General features: G+C 43.6%; 1 protein-coding gene across 1 annotated transcript; it reads right to left on the bottom strand.

Moving 5' to 3' along the window:
• Positions 1-343: 343 nt before the first annotated feature.
• Positions 344-21,945, bottom strand: LOC141640620 (uncharacterized). The gene is made up of 2 exons (XM_074449348.1): positions 21,260-21,945; positions 344-1,938 (listed from the first exon to the last, which is right to left on the bottom strand). The coding sequence occupies exons 1-2, from the start codon at positions 21,291-21,293 to the stop codon at positions 449-451; spliced, it is 1,524 nt and encodes a 507-aa protein (XP_074305449.1). The 5' UTR covers positions 21,294-21,945; the 3' UTR covers positions 344-448.
• Between the last annotated feature and the right edge of the window lie 1,445 nt (positions 21,946-23,390).

Raw genomic sequence — 23,390 nt, 5'->3', positions numbered from 1 at the left:
CCGTGCGAAGCACGGGATTCTACCTAGTATGGAGTATAAATTTGAGTACATGTTTTAATTTATTTAGATTATTCAAACATATTTAACGAATTCTTAATATTGTACTCTAATCCGTACTTTATATAGTTCGTCTTTATCGATTTATTGGCATTAAACTCAAACACGATTATAAACTTTGAATAATCCAACCATTTGGGACTACATCTAGTGTTAACGGCATAGCAGCAAATCGGTTCAATTTTATCTACTCCTTAATTTCTCAATCTCATTGTTAGACTCTGTCCGTCACAATTGTTTATTTAGCTTTAATTAAATTACTTCGTTCTCACAAAGAATAAAAAGGTTTTTTTTTTTTTTTTGGCAGCAGAAAAGAAAGGTTCCTTACGCAGTACCTACCCGACTCTCGGAGTCGGAATTTATTAATACATAATTAGGATAAGAAATTAAACTACAGACGGGGTTGTTCTCCGGAAAAAGCTTCTTTGTGGGACGATCGAGTGACCAAATGAGGGAACATTTCTTTTCTCTTCTTAATCAACCGAGCTTCGGAGGAGTACCTGCAACAAGACACACTTACGACACGAGGACGTAGAAATTTATGGGAGAGAGATCTACTTTTTGAGAAAGTAGATAAACTGTGTCTTGGAGATTCATCCCCTTGGCTTTGATTCTTCTTAGGAGTGGTCATCCTCCACTTCTCGTGCACATGATGAGTAGAGGGGTACCTGCAAAGGATAGGAGTAAAAGGGACGCCTGACGGCTTCTTAGACGAGAGAATCTTACACATCTTAGGACGAGCTGAAAAGATGAAAGGCGGAGAGGCAGGAACGCTTGGATCATTAATACCACTCCTAGTGTTATCCTGGGGGATATGAGTACTAGGAGAAGAAAAATTGTCACAGATTGAAGTCGCGCTTGAAGTCACGGCCTCGGTAGATGACGCGCTCAAGCTTGCGCTAGGAATATCAAGTTTCACGTTGATAACCTCAGAAGAAGAAGTCATGCCTTCGTTCATAGCCCCCATCATCTTAGATTTCCACTTTTTAGGACATCTCCTCCTCTTCTTCTTCTTCTTTTTACATTGTTCTCTTATACTGTCTCGCTCCTTAGTAGTCTCGCCATTAAGAATACGAGTTGTTAAAGTTGACAAATCACGTTTACGGTAAAAGCTCACCGTTTTACCATCCATCAACTTTTTATAAGATTCCGCGGGAATCCTTAGACGGGAATAACCCCCTCCCTTTTTGGAGAACTCCAGAACTGACTTATTGGCACAAAAATTTTGGCCCTCCGTCACATCCATATTCACACTCTCATTATCCTTTATACTCAGATCCTTTGGATCATCCATCACCTCTGTGACCACACTTTCACTATCTTTTATACCTACACTAAATGTCGAGACATTCGGCACAAGAGCAGGCTTCTTATTGTTCTCATCCACGCAATCTTTAGTAGCAACCCCCAACATTCTTTTACCATTTTCCTTAATGAGAAGGTGACCTCTTACCACATCTAATTCCCTTAAAACATCCTTATTACTAGGTTCAACCACTAAGGCCTCCACCAAATCCAATTCAGCTTTCGAAAACCTTTTCAACTTCATAGAAGCAACCGCCCTACGAAAAAGTGCCTTAACATGTCGAGGAAATGAGTCCAAAATCATAGAGCATAAACCCGAAGCAGCTCTATACTTCTCAAGTTTCTGGGCACAAGCAGCCATATTAGAAAGAAGGGAAACAACAAGGTCAGATAATGATTGAATATCTTGACCTCCAATATTTCCCAGACTTAAACTAAGCAATTTACAAGCTTCATCATAACACGCTACAGCACTATCAAAATGATTTTGCCGAAAAAGACCGTTCCCCCTATCTTTAAGCTCCCTCACCTCAGCTAACATTAATGGAGCTGACCCCTGCAATTTCATAAAAGAGCCTAACATCTGTAGACACCTCGTTTCTGCACCCCTCGCAAACCACCCGGTGATGATTGGGCCGCATGTTTGATTCGCGGAACGATTAGTGACAGTTCGTAAGATTATCGTCAAGTGATTGCTCAAATATAAATGTCAACCTCTTAGTTGTCATCTACGTGCCGATACGGTCGTTTTGGCAGTAATTAGAGTACATTCGGAGTCCGGGTCAAAAACCGTCTCCATTTTCTGATAGCTGTTAAATCCCGAGTCGGAATGTTCTGGAATGTTCCGGATATTTCTATTCCTTATTCATCAAATTTTATCTTTTGGCAAATAATATCCCGTAATATTTAAAAGATAATCGAATAAATCCGTCCTACCATAACTTAAACACGGAAATCTTTCTTAAGCGGAGGAAACCTCCGACGGGAACAGACGCAGAGTCTTTGCGCCTCTTCCAAGAGACGCAGTGGGCCTGCGCCTCTTCCCAGGCCCTTCTTTGCATGATTTACGTATCTCTTTTATATCTTTCCGAGATTCACTTCCAAAGAGTCTCCGAAACCCTATTCCTTCACGTGATTAGTATAAATAGGAGCCTTCGTTCCTCATATTTCTCACGCGAGTGTCCGCCCTTCTCTTCTCCCTTTGCATTCTAGACTTCGTTCTTACTAATTGGCGCCTACGTGCTTGGACTTCCGACCACGTAAGCTCGGATCTTTCCGGGTACCAGCCTCTCCGTTGCATGACCGACCAATTTGACCACTACACTTAATCAATCTAATTAATCTGTTCAATCGTTTTCCTCTTTCGAGGGCACTCTTTCCTTGCATTCGCGTCGAGCATCACTAATCGATCTTCTTAGTTCTTCTCGTTCCGTCAACATGTAAGTCTGAGGGTGTATAATTCCTTTTGTTTATTGTATTTTTAATTATTGTATAACAATTGTAAGGTTTATGTCGAAAACACCGTTAAAACCGATTTCTAAAACCGTCTTTAAAACCTTTTTGCGGATTTCCGGTGAGACGACAATCGAGAAAAGACGCAAAGAATCGCTGCGCCTCTTCAAAGGAGCGCAAAGACTGCCGCGCCTCTTTGTGAGGCCGCCGCAGCCTTCTGCTTCTTTTTCTTCTTCCTCCGTCCTCTGCAATTCGTATCAAATTTATTTGTTTTGTTTGTTAAATCTGTTAATTCTCCGTCATAAAATCATAATAATTAGCATGTATATTGTACCATATATTTCATCATTCATTCACATGTTTAATTCATCTAATCCGACTTAAATCTCAAGTAATCAATATTTGCGGGTTTTCGTCACTAATATTCAATTCGAGTTCTAGAGATTCAATTCGTTCATGTTGAGTTTCTGGGTTTCATTGTTGATATATTTTTCATCATGTTCATTGCTGATCCGCCATCAATTCATCATGTTTAGTTAATTATTCGCTTGTTTGGTTCATTCATTAACATCGACCCTTCACATGTTTAATCTGTCTTTGTCTCCGTCTCATCCATGTTTATTGTTTTATGACCTCAATCATATGTAAATAATCTGTAAATCACTTTCATCCGAATAAATAATTAAATCAATCCATTAAATTCGCCAATTAACGTTAACAATTGCAGTTTTGGCTTCACAGCCAGAGTTCGTCCTTGGAACAGACGCAGCGTTTGCTGCGCCTCTTCCAAAGGGCGCAGTGTCTGCTGCGCCTGTTCCAGGACGACTTCTGTCCTTGAACTCCTTTTCTGCTTTGACCTAGATTAATTAGTTTACGTATTAATTAACTAATATTCGTAATATCGCTAATTCCTGTTCGTTAATTTGTTATTTTATTCTTTCGTTCCTTTTTATCAAATTATCCGTTTTAAAGGTACTTTCGACATAAATCGCCTAATCCGTTGTAATTAATGTAATTCTTTTTGTTGTAGTTATATTAATTTATTGTATTCCTTTCATTTATCATTTGTATGTCTTCACATGTAAATCAACATTAAATCCTACTTCGACCCCAATTGTATGCTAATTAATTGTCCACCGACTTAGTTAATTTTCACATGCTAGGATTAAAACTTGGATGTTGCATTGCATGCATATAGCCGACGATATATCGAGTACGAATAACTTCCCTAATCATTAGTAGAGGCCGCTATCGAGGCGGGCGGGATTAGGTGTTCGATCAAAAGAGCTTCCTAATACGTACCCTCACCCCTTACTCCAGATCTCCGTGAGCACCCGTGTTCATTGGCATCCACGAGAGTCATTCTAGACATAGAATGCTAAGGGTAACGATTGCTTAGTGTTCATGTCACTACTTTGTGTCTTGACATGACACGAGGTATTCGAACGGTTCCAATTTCCCATAAAAATTGGTGGCGACTCCATACAAAATGCAAACGCTTGTTTTCGAGCCCCTTCACTCCCAAGCGCCCCGTGGGCGGCCCGCTGTCCACGGTTTGGCGACTCATGGGGATTATACACTTACGTGTAGCTAGGGTGAAACTTGAACAAGGTTAGGGAATAAGTTTGTGCAAGACAATTGTCGGTTTTCATAACTCGGTCTTCCTAGACCGTTTAATTCGGCCTTCCTAGGCCCAACCCAACCTATTCGACCAATCGTCCCGTCTAAACGGTCCTAATTCTTATTTGGGCCTAAGGATGGATAGCGGTTGACGTCATCCATACCATGGTGCTTACTCTTGTTTGTATCAAGGGCCTTCACTACTTGAGGAAATGGACTAGGAATCGGCCTTACTCTTGTTTGGCACGAGCCTCTCCACAGACTTCGGGTTTGATGGTTCGGTATGGCAACCCACCCTTTAAACCAAAACCCTTCTAAAAGCACTCAGCATCCCGTTATAATGCTTGTATAAATGTGTAAAACTCTACATGATCACCATTTCTAGACAAAACTATGACAAATTATCAAAAATCAAAACCCAATTTCAAATCAAGAATTTCGAAAATAAAGGCCTTCAATTAGCGCAAAATCCGGTCAAAACTCCGTCCGTTTGTCGTGTCAAAATTCGGGCCACAAGCCCATTTCAAAACCTCACTTCGAGTCCACTCCTACAACTACACTACAGTTGGCTAGGACACACATTTTCAAAGACCTTGTCTTTCTTCAAAACTCACTCAACACAAGTGGCACACACCCACTTCACGAGTCAAAACTCTTCCTCTTTTAGCAAGTGTGATAGAATGGTCGATTGTGTTTTGATTCGTCGCCGATCTCTTACTCAGTTTTCAAGATGCCTAGGTCAAGTGATGATACGAACCTCCAGCAAATTCAAGAAAGTAATGATCGAATCCTAGCCGCGCTAGCCCAAATGCAAGTTACCCAAAACCAAACCTATGACCGCCTCGAGCTCATCGAAGGCCGTATCTTTGACGTAGAGGGAAGGTTGCCTCCCATTAAAGGTGAAGTACTACAATTTTCCGATGACGAGTCTAAGGATGAGAATCCTCTCATGGGGACGACCGCAGCTGAGAAAAGGCTCCAATACCTAGAGGAGCAATTGATGTACCTTAAAGGAGATGACATTTACAGGGAGAACAATCGTAAGTATGAAGCCGTCAATTCCAAATTGCCCACTAACTTTAGCATGACGGATATCCCTAAGTTCAAGGGACATGAGAACCCTTTGAACCATATCCGTGCCTTCAAGGATTACATGTCTATCAAAGGCATCAAACCCGAGATGTTCTTAAGGATCTTTCCTTCATCTCTCGACACCATCCCAAAGCAATGGTTCTACACTTTAGATCACAAAAAGGTCGCTACTTGGGAGGACGCCGCGATCGAATTCTCAAAACAATACGCGGATAATGCCGAGATCCAAGTCAATATGCGCACTCTAGAGGTTCTTACCCAGAATGACAAAGAAGGATTCACCGACTTTCTAAGTAGGTGGAGGAAGACTAGTACTCAACTAGTAGAACGCCCGGATGAGGCCACTCTTGTGGAGAAGTTCGTGGACAATCTCAAGCCCATATATGCCAACCATTTGAGATATCAAAATATCAAGACTTTCAAAGACTTAACCGTGTTGGGGACACGAATTGAAGATGACATCCGCAAAGGACTCTTGTCCAAAACGGTAGGTCGAGGATATCAAGGGTCCACAAGTCGTTCATACGGCTCTACTAGCAAGACCGACGAAGTTAACCTTCTCGAACCATCCAAGAAAACTAGCCCACCAAGGAAGTTCACAAACCTTGGGGATACATACTCCAATGCTCTAAAAAGGCTAGTGAAGCAAGGCAAACTCCAACCCATTGGACCTACTCCCGAGCCCGAAAGGAAGTCCAAATTCGGGACGAAAATTCCTCTTGTGAATACCATAGGGGTAAGGGGCACGACACCGAAAAATGCTACAAGTTGAAACACGTGCTTCAAGATATGATCGAAGATGGTCGACTTCCAATTCCACCAGGAGGTAAGCCTAATAACACTCAGAATCCTCTTGGAGTTCTAGTGATTACAAGTGATGAATCTACCTTAGATTGCTCACATCTCATTTCTCCCGCCGAGGATGAAATCCATGCAATTGAGAAAGAAAGACTCTACTCTACCATCTCCCCTACCATTTCCGACTTCATCGCCTGGGCGGGGAGTGTAGATAGACAAGTGTGGGAACTAGAAAACATGGTAATGATCTTGCGCGATCCCAATGCAACACCTAAAGAACGCGCACCATTGATCTTCTCTCAAAACGCTACTATGCAAGAAGTCATCACCGCGGTCGACAAGCTAGTTGATCAAATCATACAACTAGAAAGTGACATCATGAGGATGAGGGAACTAGCCGCGATCAATGGAGTTTGGGCCGATGACGATGAAGACGAATATCTCATTGAAAACTCTTTAGTCAAAGAAATAGTCCAAAATGGCGAAGACCAAGATGTGGATCACCTAACTCGCTCGGGTCGTCCATACCAAAGCACTACTCAAAACGGTCCCACCAATGTCATCACACCAAATGACAACGAAGATGACCCCACTGATCATTTGCTCAAGCAATTACAAAAAACCAAGGCTGATCTTTCGGTCTGGCAACTAGTGGCAAGCTCATTTCCACACCGCCAAGCTTTACTGCAAGCTTTGGCCAAATTAAACGTGGCACATAACTCTACTCCTGAAGATGTAGTCAACTTGGTCTTCCAAGAATCCCCGAAACTAAGTAACCCTGTTACTTTCTCGGATGAAGACTTGCCACCTTTTGGCGCCAGTCACAACCTTGCTCTATACATCACCGTCATCTGTCTAAAGAAGAATGTGCCAATGACCTTGGTGGACGATGGCTCCGCGGTCAACGTCATACCCCTCAAAACGGCATACAAACTAGGCATGAAAGAGTCGGACTGGACTCCTACAAATCAAGGTGTACGTGCATATGACGGTACACGACGAAAAGTAGTAGGACTTGCTAACCTAACCATAGCAACGGGACCAATCGAACGAAAGGTTAACTTCCAAATAGTGGACATCGAAGCTTCATTCAACATACTTCTGGGGAGGCCTTGGATTCATGCTTCTAAAGCAGTAACATCCACCCTTCATCAAAAGATCAAAATCCCACTAAATGACAAAGTTGTGACAATCACTTCGTCACCCATTAAGGCCATAATCGAGAAGCAATCAAATAATCAAGTCCTTGCGGATCCCATATACGAACTTGGGGGCTTCCAAAGTGTAAATGTCATAGAAAGCGAGTTGGCACCCTTATACTATAATCCCTACTCCAACTTGGTGGTCAACCACATTCTCAAAAACCAGGGATACTTCCCTGGAATGCCTTTGAACCCAGTGCGGAAAAACACCTTCGCGCCATACAAGAAAGGCAACTCATCGAGAATACCACTTGGACTAGGGTACAAACCCACAAATGTAAAGAAGTTCTCGAAATGCTCGCCCAAGTCCAAAACCGCAAGTATGTAGGAGTCCAAATGAGGCCATATCTTCCTACCCTCAATGGATACTTCGTTCAAGAAGGAAGTTCGGAACTCTTTCATGGATTTCCCGAACCTTGGCATTACCTCGAAAAGAAGTTAGCCGGAATCGAGATCTTTCACGATTGCTACTTCATCCCTCCAGAAACGGTTCCTACCGTCAAAACCCGTCAAGCACCTTGCTTAGACGAACAAGCTGTTAGCCTCCTGTTTGGAGAGGACCGATTTGTTAGGGCCGCGCAGGATGAGATCATTACTACGATACTTCAAGACGATCGCTTCAACCCCACCGCATTGATCACAGAAATCGACACCAAGCAACAGAAAGGGTGGAGAAAATCAATCAAATGGACCAACAGTCAAGGAAGACTCTTCAAGCTCACCACTGGAGAAGGAGAGATGTTCAAAGAAGAACCAGAAGACGACGAATTCGAATCGAGTCGGAGTCGGAGTCGAGTCGAGTCCGGAGGAGTCATTAGAGAGTCTACTCCGTCGTCATCCCCACTCCCTCGTTTCTCCTAGCTTATTTTCGAGTAGTCACGTAGTTCGGAAATGCCCCAATTCTATCGTCCCTTTGCCGCCACTATCCTTGGATCAGTTGGCTTCTTTGTTTCAACTTTACTCAAATCTTAATATGAATAAATCGAGGTTACGCTTACTCTTTGCGTTATCTTGAGTGCAATTCTTTTATGATGATACTGAGGATGACCAAGACCCAGACTTGACCGAAATACCTTCCTACGTAGCCAAAGAAATACTACGGGGAAGGGGAAGGGGGACCAGTAATTGAGGACACCGAACCCATCAATGTTGGAACCGAACTAGAACCCAAAGAACTTAGGATAGGGACTACCTTGAGCTCAACCGAAAGAACCGATTTCATAGACCTCCTAAATGAATTCAAAGACGTTTTCGCTTGGTCCTACAAAGACATGCCGGGGATCGACAGGGATATCGCCGAACATAGGATTCCAATTAAGCCAGGTTTCAAACCTGTGAAATGAAGCTTCGACGAATGAGAACAGTGGGCTCAAGATTAAGGAAGAAGTTGACAAACAATTCAAAGCCGGGTTCATCAAAGTTTCCGAGTATTCGACATTTGGGTAGCTAACATAGTACCCGTGCCCAAAAAGGATGGGAGAATCCGAGTTTGTGTTGACTTTAGGGATTTGAACAAAGCAAGCCCAAAAGACGACTTCCCTCTACCTCACATCGACATATTGGTAGACAATACTGCAGACCATGCATTACTATCCTTCATGGATGGATACGCGGGTTACAACCAAATCAAAATGGCCATGGAAGACATGCATAAGACCGCGTTCGTCACCCAATGGGGAACCTATTGCTATACAGTAATGCCGTTCGGATTAATCAACGCCGGAGCTACATACCAACGCACCGCGACTACACTCCTACATGACATGATGCATAAAGAAGTCGAGGTATATGTAGACGACATGATTGTCAAATCCAAGGAAAGAGAGGGACATATTGCGAACCTTCGCAAGTTCTTCGCAAGGCTACGGAAGTACAATATGAGACTCAACCCTCAAAAGTGCACATTCGGGGTGACGTCTGGCAAACTCCTAGGGTACGTCGTTAGCCAACGAGGCATAGAAATAGATCCTTCCAAAATCAAAGCTCTGATCGAAATGCCACAACCTCAAACAAAAAAAAGAAGTCGAGGATTCCTGGGAAAAGTGCAATACATAAGTCGATTCATATCGAAACTTACGATGATTTGCGAGCCTATCTTCAAGAAGCTCAAGAAAACAGACCACACCATGTGGGGACGACGACCGTCAAAAAGGCATTCGACGTAATCAAGGAGATATTGGCTAAACCACCAGTACTCATGCCACCACAACGAGATCAACCTCTTGGTTTATATCTCACAAGAATCGAAATCGCCCATGGGTGCTATGCTAGCTCAAATCGTAGGAAGTGAAGAAAGAGCTATTTACTATCTAAGTAAGAAGTTCTTGGAATACGAGTGCAAATATTCACAACTCGAAAAGACATGCCTCGCTCTTGTGTGGGCAACAAAGAAGCTACGTCATTACATGCTTAGCTACTCACAAGATATTCTCCAAAATGGATCCAATCAAATACCTCTTCGAGAAACCCGTTCTCAACGGACGTCTGGCAAGATGGACCATGATGCTCTCCGAATTTGACCTCAAATATGTGCCACTGAAAGTAATAAAGGGTCGCGCCGTCGCCGAATTCTTCGCAGAAAATCCCATCAACGACGCACAAACCATAGATACTTGGTCATTTCCCGACGAGGATATACTTCAAACTGATGTAGACTCTTGGGATCTATACTTTGATGGAGCATCAAACCTAAGAGGATTTGGGATAGGAGTGTTGCTCATTTCTCCCGAAGGTGAGCATACACCGATTCTTTGTCAAAACTCGACTTCGAGGTGACAAACAACGCTGCAGAGTATGAAGCTTGTCTCATTGGACTACAAGCGGCAGTAAGCTTAGGTATCAAAAACCTACGAGTGCATGGGGATTCATCACTGATCATCAACCAAATTACGGGATCCTGGAAAATCCGAAGTGAAAGCCTTGCACCCTATCAGGCCAGGATAGACCAAGTGGCTCAATTCTTTGATCATGTAACCTACTTACACCTACCTCGAGAGGAAAATCAATTTGCAGACGCTCTTGCGAAACTTGCATCTTTGATAAACATGCCAGATTACATGATGGAAATGCCTTTGTGTATCGAACGACGGTCGGAGCCAGCGTATGTCCATCAAATTACCGACGAAGAAGAAATCGCACAAGAACCTTGGTTCCAAGCAATCCTAAACTTCAAGCTTAACGGTACCTATCCGCCAGAAATGGACAAAAGGGGACAACGAGCTATACGCCTACTAGCTTCCCAATACATCCTGATGCAAGGAGAATTGTACAAAAGAACACCTCTTGGTGTAGTCCTACGTTGCCTTGATCATTCACAGGCACGAAAAGTAATGGAAGAAGTCCACGACGGAGAATGCGGTCCTCACATGAGTGGACCTATGATGGCAAAGAAAATCACACGTCTAGGGTACTATTGGACCACAATGGAATCCGATTGCATCAAATATGTGAGGCATTGCCACAATCACAAATCTTCGAACGTACAACACGTCCCTCCTTCGTTGCTCTACACAATGACATCTCCTTGGCCATTCTCCGCATGGGGAATTGATATAATTGGGAAAATAACCCCAGCCGGAACAGGAGGTCACTGTTTCATCCTAGTAGCGATTGACTACTTCACCAAGTGGGTAGAAGCGGCTTCCTACACCGCTCTTACTGACTAAAAATGTGGCAAAGTTCATACAAAACAACATCATCTGTCGATATGGTTGCCCGCATGAGATCATTAGCGATAATGGGTCCCACTTCCAAGCCGAAACCGAACAATTGCTAGCCAAGTACAAGATCAAGCATCATCACTCCTCGCCCTATCGACCACAGACTAACGGCGCGGTAGAGGCTGCTAACAAAAATGTCGTCACGATCCTCAAGAAAATGACTGACAATTATAGAGATTGGCCAAGCAAAATACCCTTCGCTTTGTGGGGGTATCGTACATCAGTCAGGACGCCCACTGGGGCTACTCCTTTCTATCTGACCTACGGCATGGAAGCCGTACAACCAGTTGAGCTAGAAATACCATCCTTGCGTATTCTACTAGAAAGTCAAATCCCGGAAGCCGATTGGAAAAGGGATAGATACGAAGAACTCATCCTCCTGGATGAACGTAGGCTACGTGCCTTGCATAATGTCCAAACATATCAAGCACGTATCAAACGAGCTTTCAACAAAAGAGTTAGGCCAAGAAACATCAAAGAAGGAGATTTAGTTCTCAAATCGGTTAGAGCTCTTTTACCTGTCGACCCGAGAGGGAAATTCAAACCTAATTGGGCCAGACCATATCTAGTCAAATCCATACTCCCAGGGGGTGCGGTTAGGATCACAGACCTGGATGGAAATGAGTTTTCAAACCCCACAAATCTCGACCAACTGAAACGATACTATGCCTAGGATAGAACAGAAACGCGCCTCGCGTAAACCCACGTGTCGCTCTTGTGGCACTAAATAAACGGCCCCTGGCCTATTTGAATGTCACTATGCTCTTGCATCTTGGCAAACTTGTCATCCTCATGTCATCAAACAAACTAAATTCGCACCTCCAGAGTAAGTAAAGCTCATGCTTGTTTTCTATGTTCATTACAAGCTCTTGCTTCGAACAATTATTCTTTTACATTTACTCGAACTACGCGCAAGGGTTTGATTTCGCTTTCTTTAAGTGAATACGTAGGCAATCCTTCACCGGATTCAACCCGCCATTATATATAAAATAAATGTAAATAGAAGGACATTTGCATTGCATTTGAAATTCGACAAGAATAATTAAAGAAAATGCCAACGGTTTCATAACCACATAACCTCTTTTATTTCATTCAATTTCTAATAATAATAGTACGACAGATAATAAAAATAGATAGGCTAGGATTCTAAAAATCCCTCCTTTTTATTACAACAATAATAATAATAATCAAATAATAATAACTAAGACTTGGGCTATTCCTCCATCTTTCCCTTGCCCTTGTCGTTCTTGTCATATTTCTTGTCACGACCTCGAGCCGGGCGCTCTTGCACCACTTCAGACCTAATCACCAACGGTCTTTCTCGAGGCCTGACTCTCCCATTCTTGTTAACCACCATCTCTGCGACAGGAGTAGTCTTCGATTTCTTCGAAGGATGAATGACTTGAAAGCCGGCTTCTTCTTCTCCTTCGGTCAGATGCTTCTCTTTCTCTTTCTCTCCCTCGCGCACCTTGTAATCAACGGGCTCGCGCTTCCTCAGTCTTTCGCGCTCTTCCGAAGTTGCAGCCTTTCTCCACCTCAGATAAGAGTCCGACACCCACAAAGCATTGGAGGAGAAGCTCAGGAACCACATGTTTCTCTGGGCCCATTTCATAGCCCACTCTCTTCGGCTCTCGGTAGTCAACGCCATAGCAGTCTGCGGGACGGTGTCAAGCCTGGGGATCATCTGCTTCAACCCAACTTGCCTCATCAATCTCTCAGGGAAGATGCACACCATAAACTCCAATCCAGGGATGCGCACGGACCTAGTGGGATCTAAAGAAGACACCCCAGTGACAGACTTGAGGTGCCACCACGGTACAACCCACCCGATCAAAGGGCCGTCATCGCCTTTAGCTTGTTCTTCCAATAGTCGCAGACCGGGTGAAGTCCACCATGTACCAGTGTCCTCATCGAAATCATACGGGCATGATAGGAAAGTGCATGAACCGGGGCTCAAGCAATCGGAGCCGTTCCATGAGCAAAACCTACCAAGACAATATTAGACACCAAAAAAAAAAAAAAAAAAAAAAAAAAAAAAAAAAAAAAAAAAAAAAAAAAAAAAAAAGAAGGTGTCTTTTACCTGTAAGATGACGGGACTTCCCAAGAACGGCAGATCGCGGTTAGATTTCCTATTATCCAAACCCAAAATGATCTCCCTAAGCACGCATGTGGGCTCTGCGCCTCCATTTGCTCAATAAGGCCCAATAGGCGAGGATCACCTCTCAAGTCCTCATCAACATGTCCCTGAAAGACATACACATGCAACAAACAGAAGCCAAATGCTCTCCTTCTAGCAACATAAGAGATAGTAGGGTCGGCCCTGTTGATGAATCGGTCTATAAAATCCAACATCCGCACGCCTTTCGGGGTAACAAGACGATCTACCTCGAGTCTAGTCGGTCCCAAGCAAATCTCTCGAACTTACTCTTATACCCTTGAGCAGTAGAAGGGATGGCAGGTAAGTGTTCAGGGTCCCACCCGCCAATAGCAGCAATTTCCTCCGGAAAAGGACAAATATCACCTCCTGGAAAGGCGAATACATGATAATTTGGATCCCAATAATCAAGGCAAGCATCCAGGAACGGTTTCACCACCTTGATGAGTTTCAAACTCAATAAAGACCCAAGATTATAAGCACCCATGTCGTGCTTTTCCGTGTTCGAAAACTCATTAGTCCATTCCTTCAAGCGAACCTCCAAAGTATTCATGATGATAATTTTCTCTTGAAAATTTATTTTAGGAGTTTTAGGAGAAGCGACGAAGAAAAGACGGAAGAATTATATGATTCAAAGCTTCGGCGCGCTTTCTATTTATACTAATTTGTCTTTGTTTCCAAAATCCGTCGTAACAAACCCCTGTGGGAACAGGCGCGCGCCCACTTGCGCTCTTCAAAGGGACGCACTGGTCTTTGCGCCTCTTCCCCATGCTCACTCCTGAGATTTCCGCGTTTGGATCTTTCCTAATTCTATAACACGCGTGATTTCCTATTCCTATGGGATTTTATTTTGGTAAACTACGGAAGTTTGCCATGTTTTGGGATTTCCTAATTTCGCGGGCACGCATTTCGAGGCGACATTGACATTTTCGCCATTTTATCACATTTGTGTATTTAATTGTCCATTTAATTCTTTTTATTTTTTCAAACATTTTTACATTTATTTCATTTTCTACATTTTCTAACTTATAAATTTCTATTTTTCTTTTTTTTTTTCGGGGGTAACCCTCCCTACCGTCCGGTCATTTCCGGTCATTTCCGGCAAAATTTTTGCATTTTTGCGTTTCTTTTGAGTCTCATTGTGCGCTAATTAAAGGCCTTATGTGTATATAAGATGTATGAATCGCGTGATTTTCCATGTAAAATTCGGCAGCATAACGGCATAAACCGTTATCTACCAAACCTGTTCAAAAACTAACCTGCAGGTACAAGCAACACAACCCAGCAGCAAAGGCACTCAGGCCATCATATATGCAACAAAAAGCAAATGTACGAGCAAACTGGGGGCTTGCGCCCCGAACAAAGTATAAATGTACAAGCAAACTGGGGGCTTCGCCCCAAACAAGTCAAAAAGACCAAGTAAACTGGGGGCTTGCGCCCCAAACCAAGTCCAAAAAATGTTTCAAAATCAAATCTACAAAACTACACAAGCTACTGCTGGGCACCCTCCAACTCAGCAACTCTCGCCATCAGAGCGGCGATCTCGGCATCCCGAAACTCGAGCTCCCTCGACAAGCGAGCCGTCCCCTCCCGAGCCTGGGCCAACTCTCGTCCTGACTCGCGGTCATCCTGCAAACAGCAACAAATTGGCTCATGTCAATCAACTCAATTGGAAAACCAAAAATCAAAAAAAAGAAGAAGATCGAAAAATGGATATAAAGGTTCATACCTGACGACCTCGACCGCCGACGAGTGCCTCAATGGCCGTAGCTCGTAGCCGGTTGGCCACCCTCCATAGTGCCACGAACCGAGATGGCGCGACCTGCATTTCAAAAGGAAACTCTCAGCAAATTAAACAAATTCAGTCAAACGTGTTCTTACACGAAAACCATGCAAAATGGGAGCTCACCCTCCGAATCAGATGCTGCCAGTCATCTAGGCCAGCATCCGTCACAGCTACGTCAAAATCACGCAGCTCAGAGATCGTCGTCCTCCCAGTGGCGTCAGTGTACTCGAGGGTCTCGGGGTACTCTGGGGGCTCGATGCCCGCCGCCTCAACCTCCTGAAAAGACAAATAGCTCTCATCAATCGACGATCTTTCGTCGCAAGTCTCGAAAATCAAATCAACAAGAAAACAAACAATACTCACCACTACCGGCCAATAGGCCAACCTCCCGTAAAGGAACGCCGAGTAATCCTCGTCAGGGAGAAGAAGGTCGTCGCCACTGGCACCGGCCAGGTCCGCCTCCTCTCGGCCTCGAAGGCTCCTAAACATCGTCCTAGGAGGATCGATGGGAACCGTCAACGCACCCCGAAAGCACCGACGAGCTAACCGCCGCCTAGATACCATACAGACCCATCGACGTCCACAACAAAGAAACTCGAGCTCCTAGGACGAAGGGTCTCGAACAAAGGGAGGCGCTCCAAAGATACTCCGCCCAAGGTCCGGGCACCCACCGTGACAATATGAAGGCAAAGGTCATTCTTATGATCAATTGAAAACAAAATATGAGAAGATGTGAATACAAATGGGATACTCACGCTCGGTGAAGGGCGTTCACGTCCCGCCGGTGACGTTGTGAGAAGAACGCTTGCTCTTCGTCCGCACATGACCCAATCCTCACCACGGATAGGCCCTCTCCAACGGCTCCGTCCTCTTGGGCGAGGTCCTAAAGTAAGAGTACACCCACGCCTGTAAAGCAAAATGGTCAATGACGATCTTTGATAAAAGAAAGGAATTTACGTTGATCTAAAGGACGGTTCATACCTCAACAGTAGTCCAGTCCCGACGGCGCCGGAGAAGTCCCCTTCTCCATCAACTCTGGGCGAACCATGGCCCTCATAAAGCGGATGAGGACCGCAAAACCAAACGGTGACCCGGTCCCAACGCCCTAAGGAACTCGGTCGAAAGAAAGGAGAGAAGCTTCGTCGACAGCCTCTCACCCTTGTCTCCGAGGTAAATCGAAGACAAGAACCACCAAAGCCACGATTTGAGCCCTCTGCTCGGCTGTACAAGGAGGAGGAGCCGTCTCCCTCCCATCAATCACCACCGATGCCAGGGTCTTCCCCGCAAAGTAATCTCGAACATAGGTACTGGGTACCAAACCCAAGACCGCAAACAGCCTTCGCGACAAGTTCCACCGATCAACCTCCTCGCCTCGGCCGAGTCCGCCTCATGCCGGTCTCTCGCCACACCATCTCCTCGGTCCCGCACGGCACTGACAAATCATGCCGTAGTCCTCCAAGGTGACTCCCACCTCACCAAAAGGCGGTGAAATGTGGAAGTCGTATCCCGACCGATCCAGAAAGCGCGGACCAAGCTAAGGTTGGCCCGCAACTTCCTCTTCACGATATCCCTCCAAACCTGAACCAGAGGACCAAACGCTCCGCGCTCGATCATGGCCCTCTCCTCCTCCGACAGCCGCTCGTAATGCTCCATCGCCGTCGTATACCCCGAGAACGACCGAATGTTCCCGGCCTCCTATTAAAATTTGAAACAAAACTATCTTTAGTTTTGGAATAAAAATTTGGAAGAGATTTGAACAAAAATGGAAAAGGATAGGTAATGAGTTAGGGAATTCCTATTTACCAAGCTCTTCACCGTCCTGTAGGACAAGTGACCCTCTGCAGCCCACACAAGGTGCCTACTCTCCCAGGTCTCGGCCCACGCAGAGCACCTCTCACCGGCGACCCCCTCGTCCGAGGTGGGCCCGTCTCGGAATCTCCTCCTCGTCAGCAGCCTCCTCCTCGGGAACCTCCTCTGCAGCAGCCATCACCGCGGCGGTGAAGGCCTGCTCTAAAGCCTCCTCAACAACAGCGGCGTCTATGTCCATAGAATCTCTCCCAGAAATAGAAGCATCGTCACCTGCAACGATTAAAGCGAATCCAGGCCGCGTCACATGACGACAAACCCTTGTTAAGTAGTTTTCGAGCCTTCAAGGCCCAGAAATCGCCCCTTTCCGGCCATCCTTGGCCATGTTCCCGCCAAATCAATCACTCATGTGATGAATAGGGTCAAGTCAAGTCAAAGTCAAAACCTAGTGCCGAGTTCGGGTCGAAAATTCGGCAGCATTTCGCTATAATGGCGATTATGCCCTAAAAAGTGTCCTACAAAAGTTGTCACAAACCAAACTTCCGAGATGACAGAAAGTTTACCCATCATCCAAGGGTCCCTACTATCAAGTTTCATCACAAATGGGCAATCCTAAGGCCATTTTCGAAGCAATTTTCGATCTAGCTGTGAAACCGTCTCAAAATTCGCTCAAGGGCTCAAAACTTGATGAAAATTCGAAGTAAAAACATGGTTATGTTCCTAACATTGCCTACTACTCGTTTCTAGTATCAATTTGGCATGAAAAATTCATTTGGGGGAAAAGCCCCAAATTTTCGATCATTTGGGTCGAAAACCCTAATGTTCGCGGCTCAAAATTCGACAAATTTGGAAGATTAATGCAAGATTAAAGCACATACCTCGATTAGTCATATTTTAAGCAAGCTTTTGAATCCAACCTTGATAGAAATGGTGAAGATTTGAGAGAGAAATTGAAGGATTTGTGTTTCAAATGATGAAATAAACCTTTCGACTTCGCGTTTTACGCGAATTCTTGAATGGGGGAACAGTGACGAAGAAAGGCCGCCTCTTCCAAGAGACGCAGCTCTTGCTGCGCCTCTTCCTTTGTTTCCCTCCTGATGGATTTTCAAAAATCCGTTATGAGTTCGTTACTCGTGGGCCCATCTTTGGTGCGCCTCTTCCTCGATGACATGTTATCACTTTGGCCCGTTTCGACGATTTCCTTTCGTTCCCGCCCGCGTTTTATCCAAAGTGCGACAATATTTCGCAAAGATTGTCCGAGTTCATTTTATCCCGCACAAAGCAAGATTTCGCAAAGATTGCTCAACCATTTTGGCGCAGAGTATTTTGCGATCGCTCACTCGAGACTTTCTTTCATGACGATTCGATGTTCCTAGTCGTCAAATCATTTTATCCGGTGAGAGTAGTATTTTGCAAGATCGCTCATTCGAAGTTTCCCCTACGACGATCAAGATGTTCCTCGTCGTCGATAGGTCCCCAACAAGAGTTCGCTTGAGACCGACGCAAGCGCATTCAACTTCCAAATTTCGCTGACCGCTCGAGACCGACGCAAGCGGATTTTCCCCGCCAGCTTTCTACCGACGTCCTGCTGTTTTCAATATCTCTTATTCCCCGCGAAGTTCGATTAAGTCTCGGGTATGATCTCTTCTTATGGCTGGCGAGCCTCCTTACGTAGTCTAATGGACTTTAAACGACCCTCCCGATAGTCGACGGACTCTAAAATGTTCCCGACGACAGTCCTTGGCTCAGACCCCTTGAGCCGCCTCGCGTCGCCATAGTCGTCGGTTGTAATCTTCGATTGACCTGATGGCTATACTTTGACTTTCGCCTTGTCCAAGCCTCGCCAAAGTGGGGGCTCAGACACCTCGTTTCGCACCCCTCGCAAACCACCCTGATGATTGGGCCGCATGTTTGATTCGCGAACGATTAGTGACAGTTCGTAAGATTATCGTCAAGTGATTGCTCAAATATAAATGTCAACCTCTTAGTTGTCATCTACGTGCCGATACGGTCGTTTTGGCGAAGAATTAGAGTACATTCGAGTCCGGTCAAAAACCGTCTCCATTTTCTCGATAGTTTGTTAAATCCCGAGTCGGAATGTTCTGGAATGTTCCGGATATTTCTATTCCTTATTCATCAAATTTTATCTTTTGGCAAATAATATCCCGTAATATTTAAAAGATAATCGAATAAATCCGTCCTACCATAACTTAAACACGGAAATCTTTCTTAAGCAGGAGGAAACCTCCTGGGAACAGACGCAACAGTGTCGCGCCTCTTCCAAGAGACGCAGTGGGCTGCGCGCGCTCTTCCCGTGCCCTTCTTTGCATGATTTACGTATCTTTTTTATATCTTTCCGAGATTCACTTCCAAAGAGTCTCCTAAACCCTATTCCTTCACGTGATTAGTATAAATAGGAGCCTTCGTTCCTCATATTTCTCACGCGAGTGTCCGCCCTTCTCTTCTCCCTTTGCATTCTAGACTTCGTTCTTACTAATTGGCGCCTACGTGCTTGGACTTCCGACCACGTAAGCTCGGATCTTTCCGGGTACCAGCCTCTCCGTTGCATGACCGACCAATTTGACCACTACACTTAATCAATCTAATTAATCTGTTCAATCGTTTTCCTCTTTCGAGGGCACTCTTTCCTTGCATTCGCGTCGAGCATCACTAATCGATCTTCTTAGTTCTTCTCGTTCCGTCAACATGTAAGTCTGAGGGTGTATAATTCCTTTTGTTTATTGTATTTTTAATTATTGTATAACAATTGTAAGGTTTATGTCGAAAACACCGTTAAAACCGATTTCTAAAACCGTCTTTAAAACCTTTTTTGCGGATTTCCAGTAGAGATGACGAGAGAAAAGACGCAAGAATCGCTGCGCCTCTTCAAAGGAGCGCAGCACCTGCCGCGCCTCTTTGTGAGGCTGCCGCAGTTCCTGCTTCTTTTCTTCTTCCTCCGTCCTCTGCAATTCGTATCAAATTTATTTGTTTTGTTTGTTCGTCTGTTAATTCTCCGTCATAAAATCATAATAATTAGCATGTATATTGTACCATATATTTCATCATTCATTCACATGTTTAATTCATCTAATCCGACTTAAATCTCAAGTAATCAATATTTGCGGGTTTTCGTCACTAATATTCAATTCGAGTTCTAGAGATTCAATTCGTTCATGTTGAGTTTCTGGGTTTCATTGTTGATATATTTTTCATCATGTTCATTGCTGATCCGCCATCAATTCATCATGTTTAGTTAATTATTCGCTTGTTTGGTTCATTCATTAACATCGACCCTTCACATGTTTAATCTGTCTTTGTCTCCGTCTCATCCATGTTTATTGTTTTATGACCTCAATCATATGTAAATAATCTGTAAATCACTTTCATCCGAATAAATAATTAAATCAATCCATTAAATTCGCCAATTAACGTTAACAATTGCAGTTTTGGCTTCACAGCCAGAGTTCGTCCTTGGAACAGACGCAGCGTTTGTCGCGCTCTTCCAAAGGGCGCGAGTGTCTCTTCTGTTCCAGACGACTTAATCGTCCTTGAACTCCTTTTCTGCTTTGACCTAGATTAATTAGTTTACGTATTAATTAACTAATATTCGTAATATCGCTAATTCCTGTTCGTTAATTTGTTATTTTATTCTTTCGTTCCTTTTTATCAAATTATCCGTTTTAAAGGTACTTTCGACATAAATCGCCTAATCCGTTGTAATTAATGTAATTCTTTTTGTTGTAGTTATATTAATTTATTGTATTCCTTTCATTTATCATTTGTATGTCTTCACATGTAAATCAACATTAAATCCTACTTCGACCCCAATTGTATGCTAATTAATTGTCCACCGACTTAGTTAATTTTCACATGCTAGGATTAAAACTTGGATGTTGCATTGCATGCATATAGCCGACGATATATCGAGTACGAATAACTTCCCTAATCATTAGTAGAGGCCGCTATCGAGGCGGGCGGGATTAGGTGTTCGATCAAAAGAGCTTCCTAATACGTACCCTCACCCCTTACTCCAGATCTCCGTGAGCACCCGTGTTCATTGGCATCCACGAGAGTCATTCTAGACATAGAATGCTAAGGGTAACGATTGCTTAGTGTTCATGTCACTACTTTGTGTCTTGACATGACACGAGGTATTCGAACGGTTCCAATTTCCCATAAAAATTGGTGGCGACTCCATACAAAATGCAAACGCTTGTTTTCGAGCCCCTTCACTCCCAAGCGCCCCCGTGGGCGGCCCGCTGTCCACAACATCCTATCCCCATCATTCTCCATAAACCCATCGCTCACATGGGCACAAGCAAAAACTTCAAGAAATTTGTAGTGACCGGTAGAAGAAGACATCATTCAACAAAACGCGGAAACGAGTACAGCTTAAACCCCAAGAAAACAGAACAACAGTGATTAACCAAAGACCCAGCGAATACAGCTGAAAGATCTAGCACCTCGACACAATTAATCACTAGAAGAAAATCTGAGCTTGACTGGCAGGAAAATGGAAAACAAAAAAACAGGAAAAAGGGGAACCTTATACCAAAGCAACCAGTAGAAGGATGCAAGCAAGATCCCCACCGAAAAATTAAGTACCAACCCAACCAAGTGACATTAAAACATAAACTTATTATAAAACTATAGCAAGATTAATAATTAGCAACCAAACCCACAAGGAAGGGAAGATGACGTCCAGCCGTGATGCACAAAACGCAGCTCCCAGCAGGAGAAGCGCGCCAAGGAAGTCGCACCAGGTGAAGGAAAACGCGACAAACGATCGATAAACAACCCTCGAAAGCAATGAACCGACCGAAGATCAATCAAAATCCCTCTTATTCCAACAACAGGAAAGCAATCGACTAATAGCAGAGAGGAAACGAATTGAAAAGGTTGGAAAAAACCTCGCCGGCGACCTAAAGAGGCGACCGGAATAGTCGCCGGCGAGGAGGTGATCGATTTTTTAGGGTTTTTTAATTTGGGGCTTTTTGGGTTTCTCTCTCTAGAATAAAAAGGTTGTAGTACTCATTCTTAGATCACTATGCTAAAATCCTACGTATAACTTTCTTTATTCAATTTCCCTATAATGATTATATATGTTGATGTATGTTAGTCAATTTGTATTCCGAGTATCATCAATCTATCACCCAAAACGTACCATTTCTATACATAGAATCTGTATAACTTTACATTAATAGAATGTTGTAAATGAAAGAGTAGGAAAAGACAGTGAATAAAAGAGGTAAGTTAATGAAGTGTCATAACAAGAGATGCAACAACAAAAGGTGATACCACACTGTAATACAGTACAGAAGAGCACAATCCTAAAATTTCTTTCGTTGGAAATTTAGTTGTCCCAAGTCTGACAATATATATTGATGACTAGACCTGTACTCGGGCCGGGTTAGGGCCGGGCTGGGCTGATCAGGGGCCGGACCGGGCTCTCCTAGTCAAACCCGGGCCAGGGGAAGGGTGTAAGGTAATATCCGTATAAGACCCTTTAAATTTAAGGATTATAACGTAAATTTAACATGTGAATAAAGGTCATAAACGAAATATAACGAAGAACGATTAAGCAATAGAAATAACCTTCGGTCCTAGTGCAAAATGGCAATGAGAGATCAAGGTAGATCTCCTCCTAATTGTTGCACCCAAGATTGTCCGAGAAATGCCCTTGTGCTAGAATGAATCCTCTAATTGCCTTGCAATATAGAGAGGATTGTTTTGTGAGTTTTGGTTAGATGAGAGATCTAGAATTTTTAGAGAGACAATTCCCAAAACCCTAATTTGTTTTAGCAAATGACAAAATTAGGTTAAGCAAGAGGAGAAGCTCTCCTTTTGTTCTCCTAATCTCGGCCAAACCGAGTGAGAGGAAGAGAAATGGGCTTTTCCATTTCCTCTTCACTTAAACTCGTGGTACGACCCGAAATGCGCTAAATGTATATGACACGGTTTAATTATAAATCGTCATCGGTTATCGGTTATTAAAGCATCAACTAATAATACGGATTAGTTGAATTATTAATACATGTCCGACAAAGACAATATTGTATAATTATATTCAATATACATTAATCAAATATAAATCGTTTATATTCAATCTTACGAATTAATCGTTAAATTCGTCTTAGCCATTTTTATTTAATCCGTATTAAATAGAATATCTCAACATCACATTTTTGACTAATTAATAGTCAAATAACTCAGACTAACTGGTTAGTCAAATTTGGCATCTACATGACTGTATTTTCATACCGTCACATTTCTCAAACGTATCCTATAGGTGTGACTTTTAGGGACCAATTGATCACCGCCATCAGTATGACAATAACGTCAAACTTATCTAGCAAGTCAACCGTTATTGATAAACGTGGACCAACTGATTATGATAC

This window comes from Silene latifolia, unplaced genomic scaffold (genome assembly GCF_048544455.1).
Source record: "Silene latifolia isolate original U9 population unplaced genomic scaffold, ASM4854445v1 scaffold_95, whole genome shotgun sequence".
Classification (NCBI taxonomy): Eukaryota; Viridiplantae; Streptophyta; class Magnoliopsida; order Caryophyllales; family Caryophyllaceae; genus Silene; species Silene latifolia.
The sequence above is the reverse complement of the archived record's forward strand: the minus strand, read 5'-3'. Positions and strand labels throughout refer to the sequence as shown.

Coding starts and splice junctions, on each gene's coding strand:
- LOC141640620 (XM_074449348.1), bottom strand. CDS start 21,293: ATGGGTTTATGGAGAATGATGGGGATAGGATGTT. Junction 1,939..21,259: donor AATGATGGGGATAGGATGTT/GTGGACAGCGGG, acceptor TACAGATGTTAG/GCTCTTTTATGAAATTGCAG.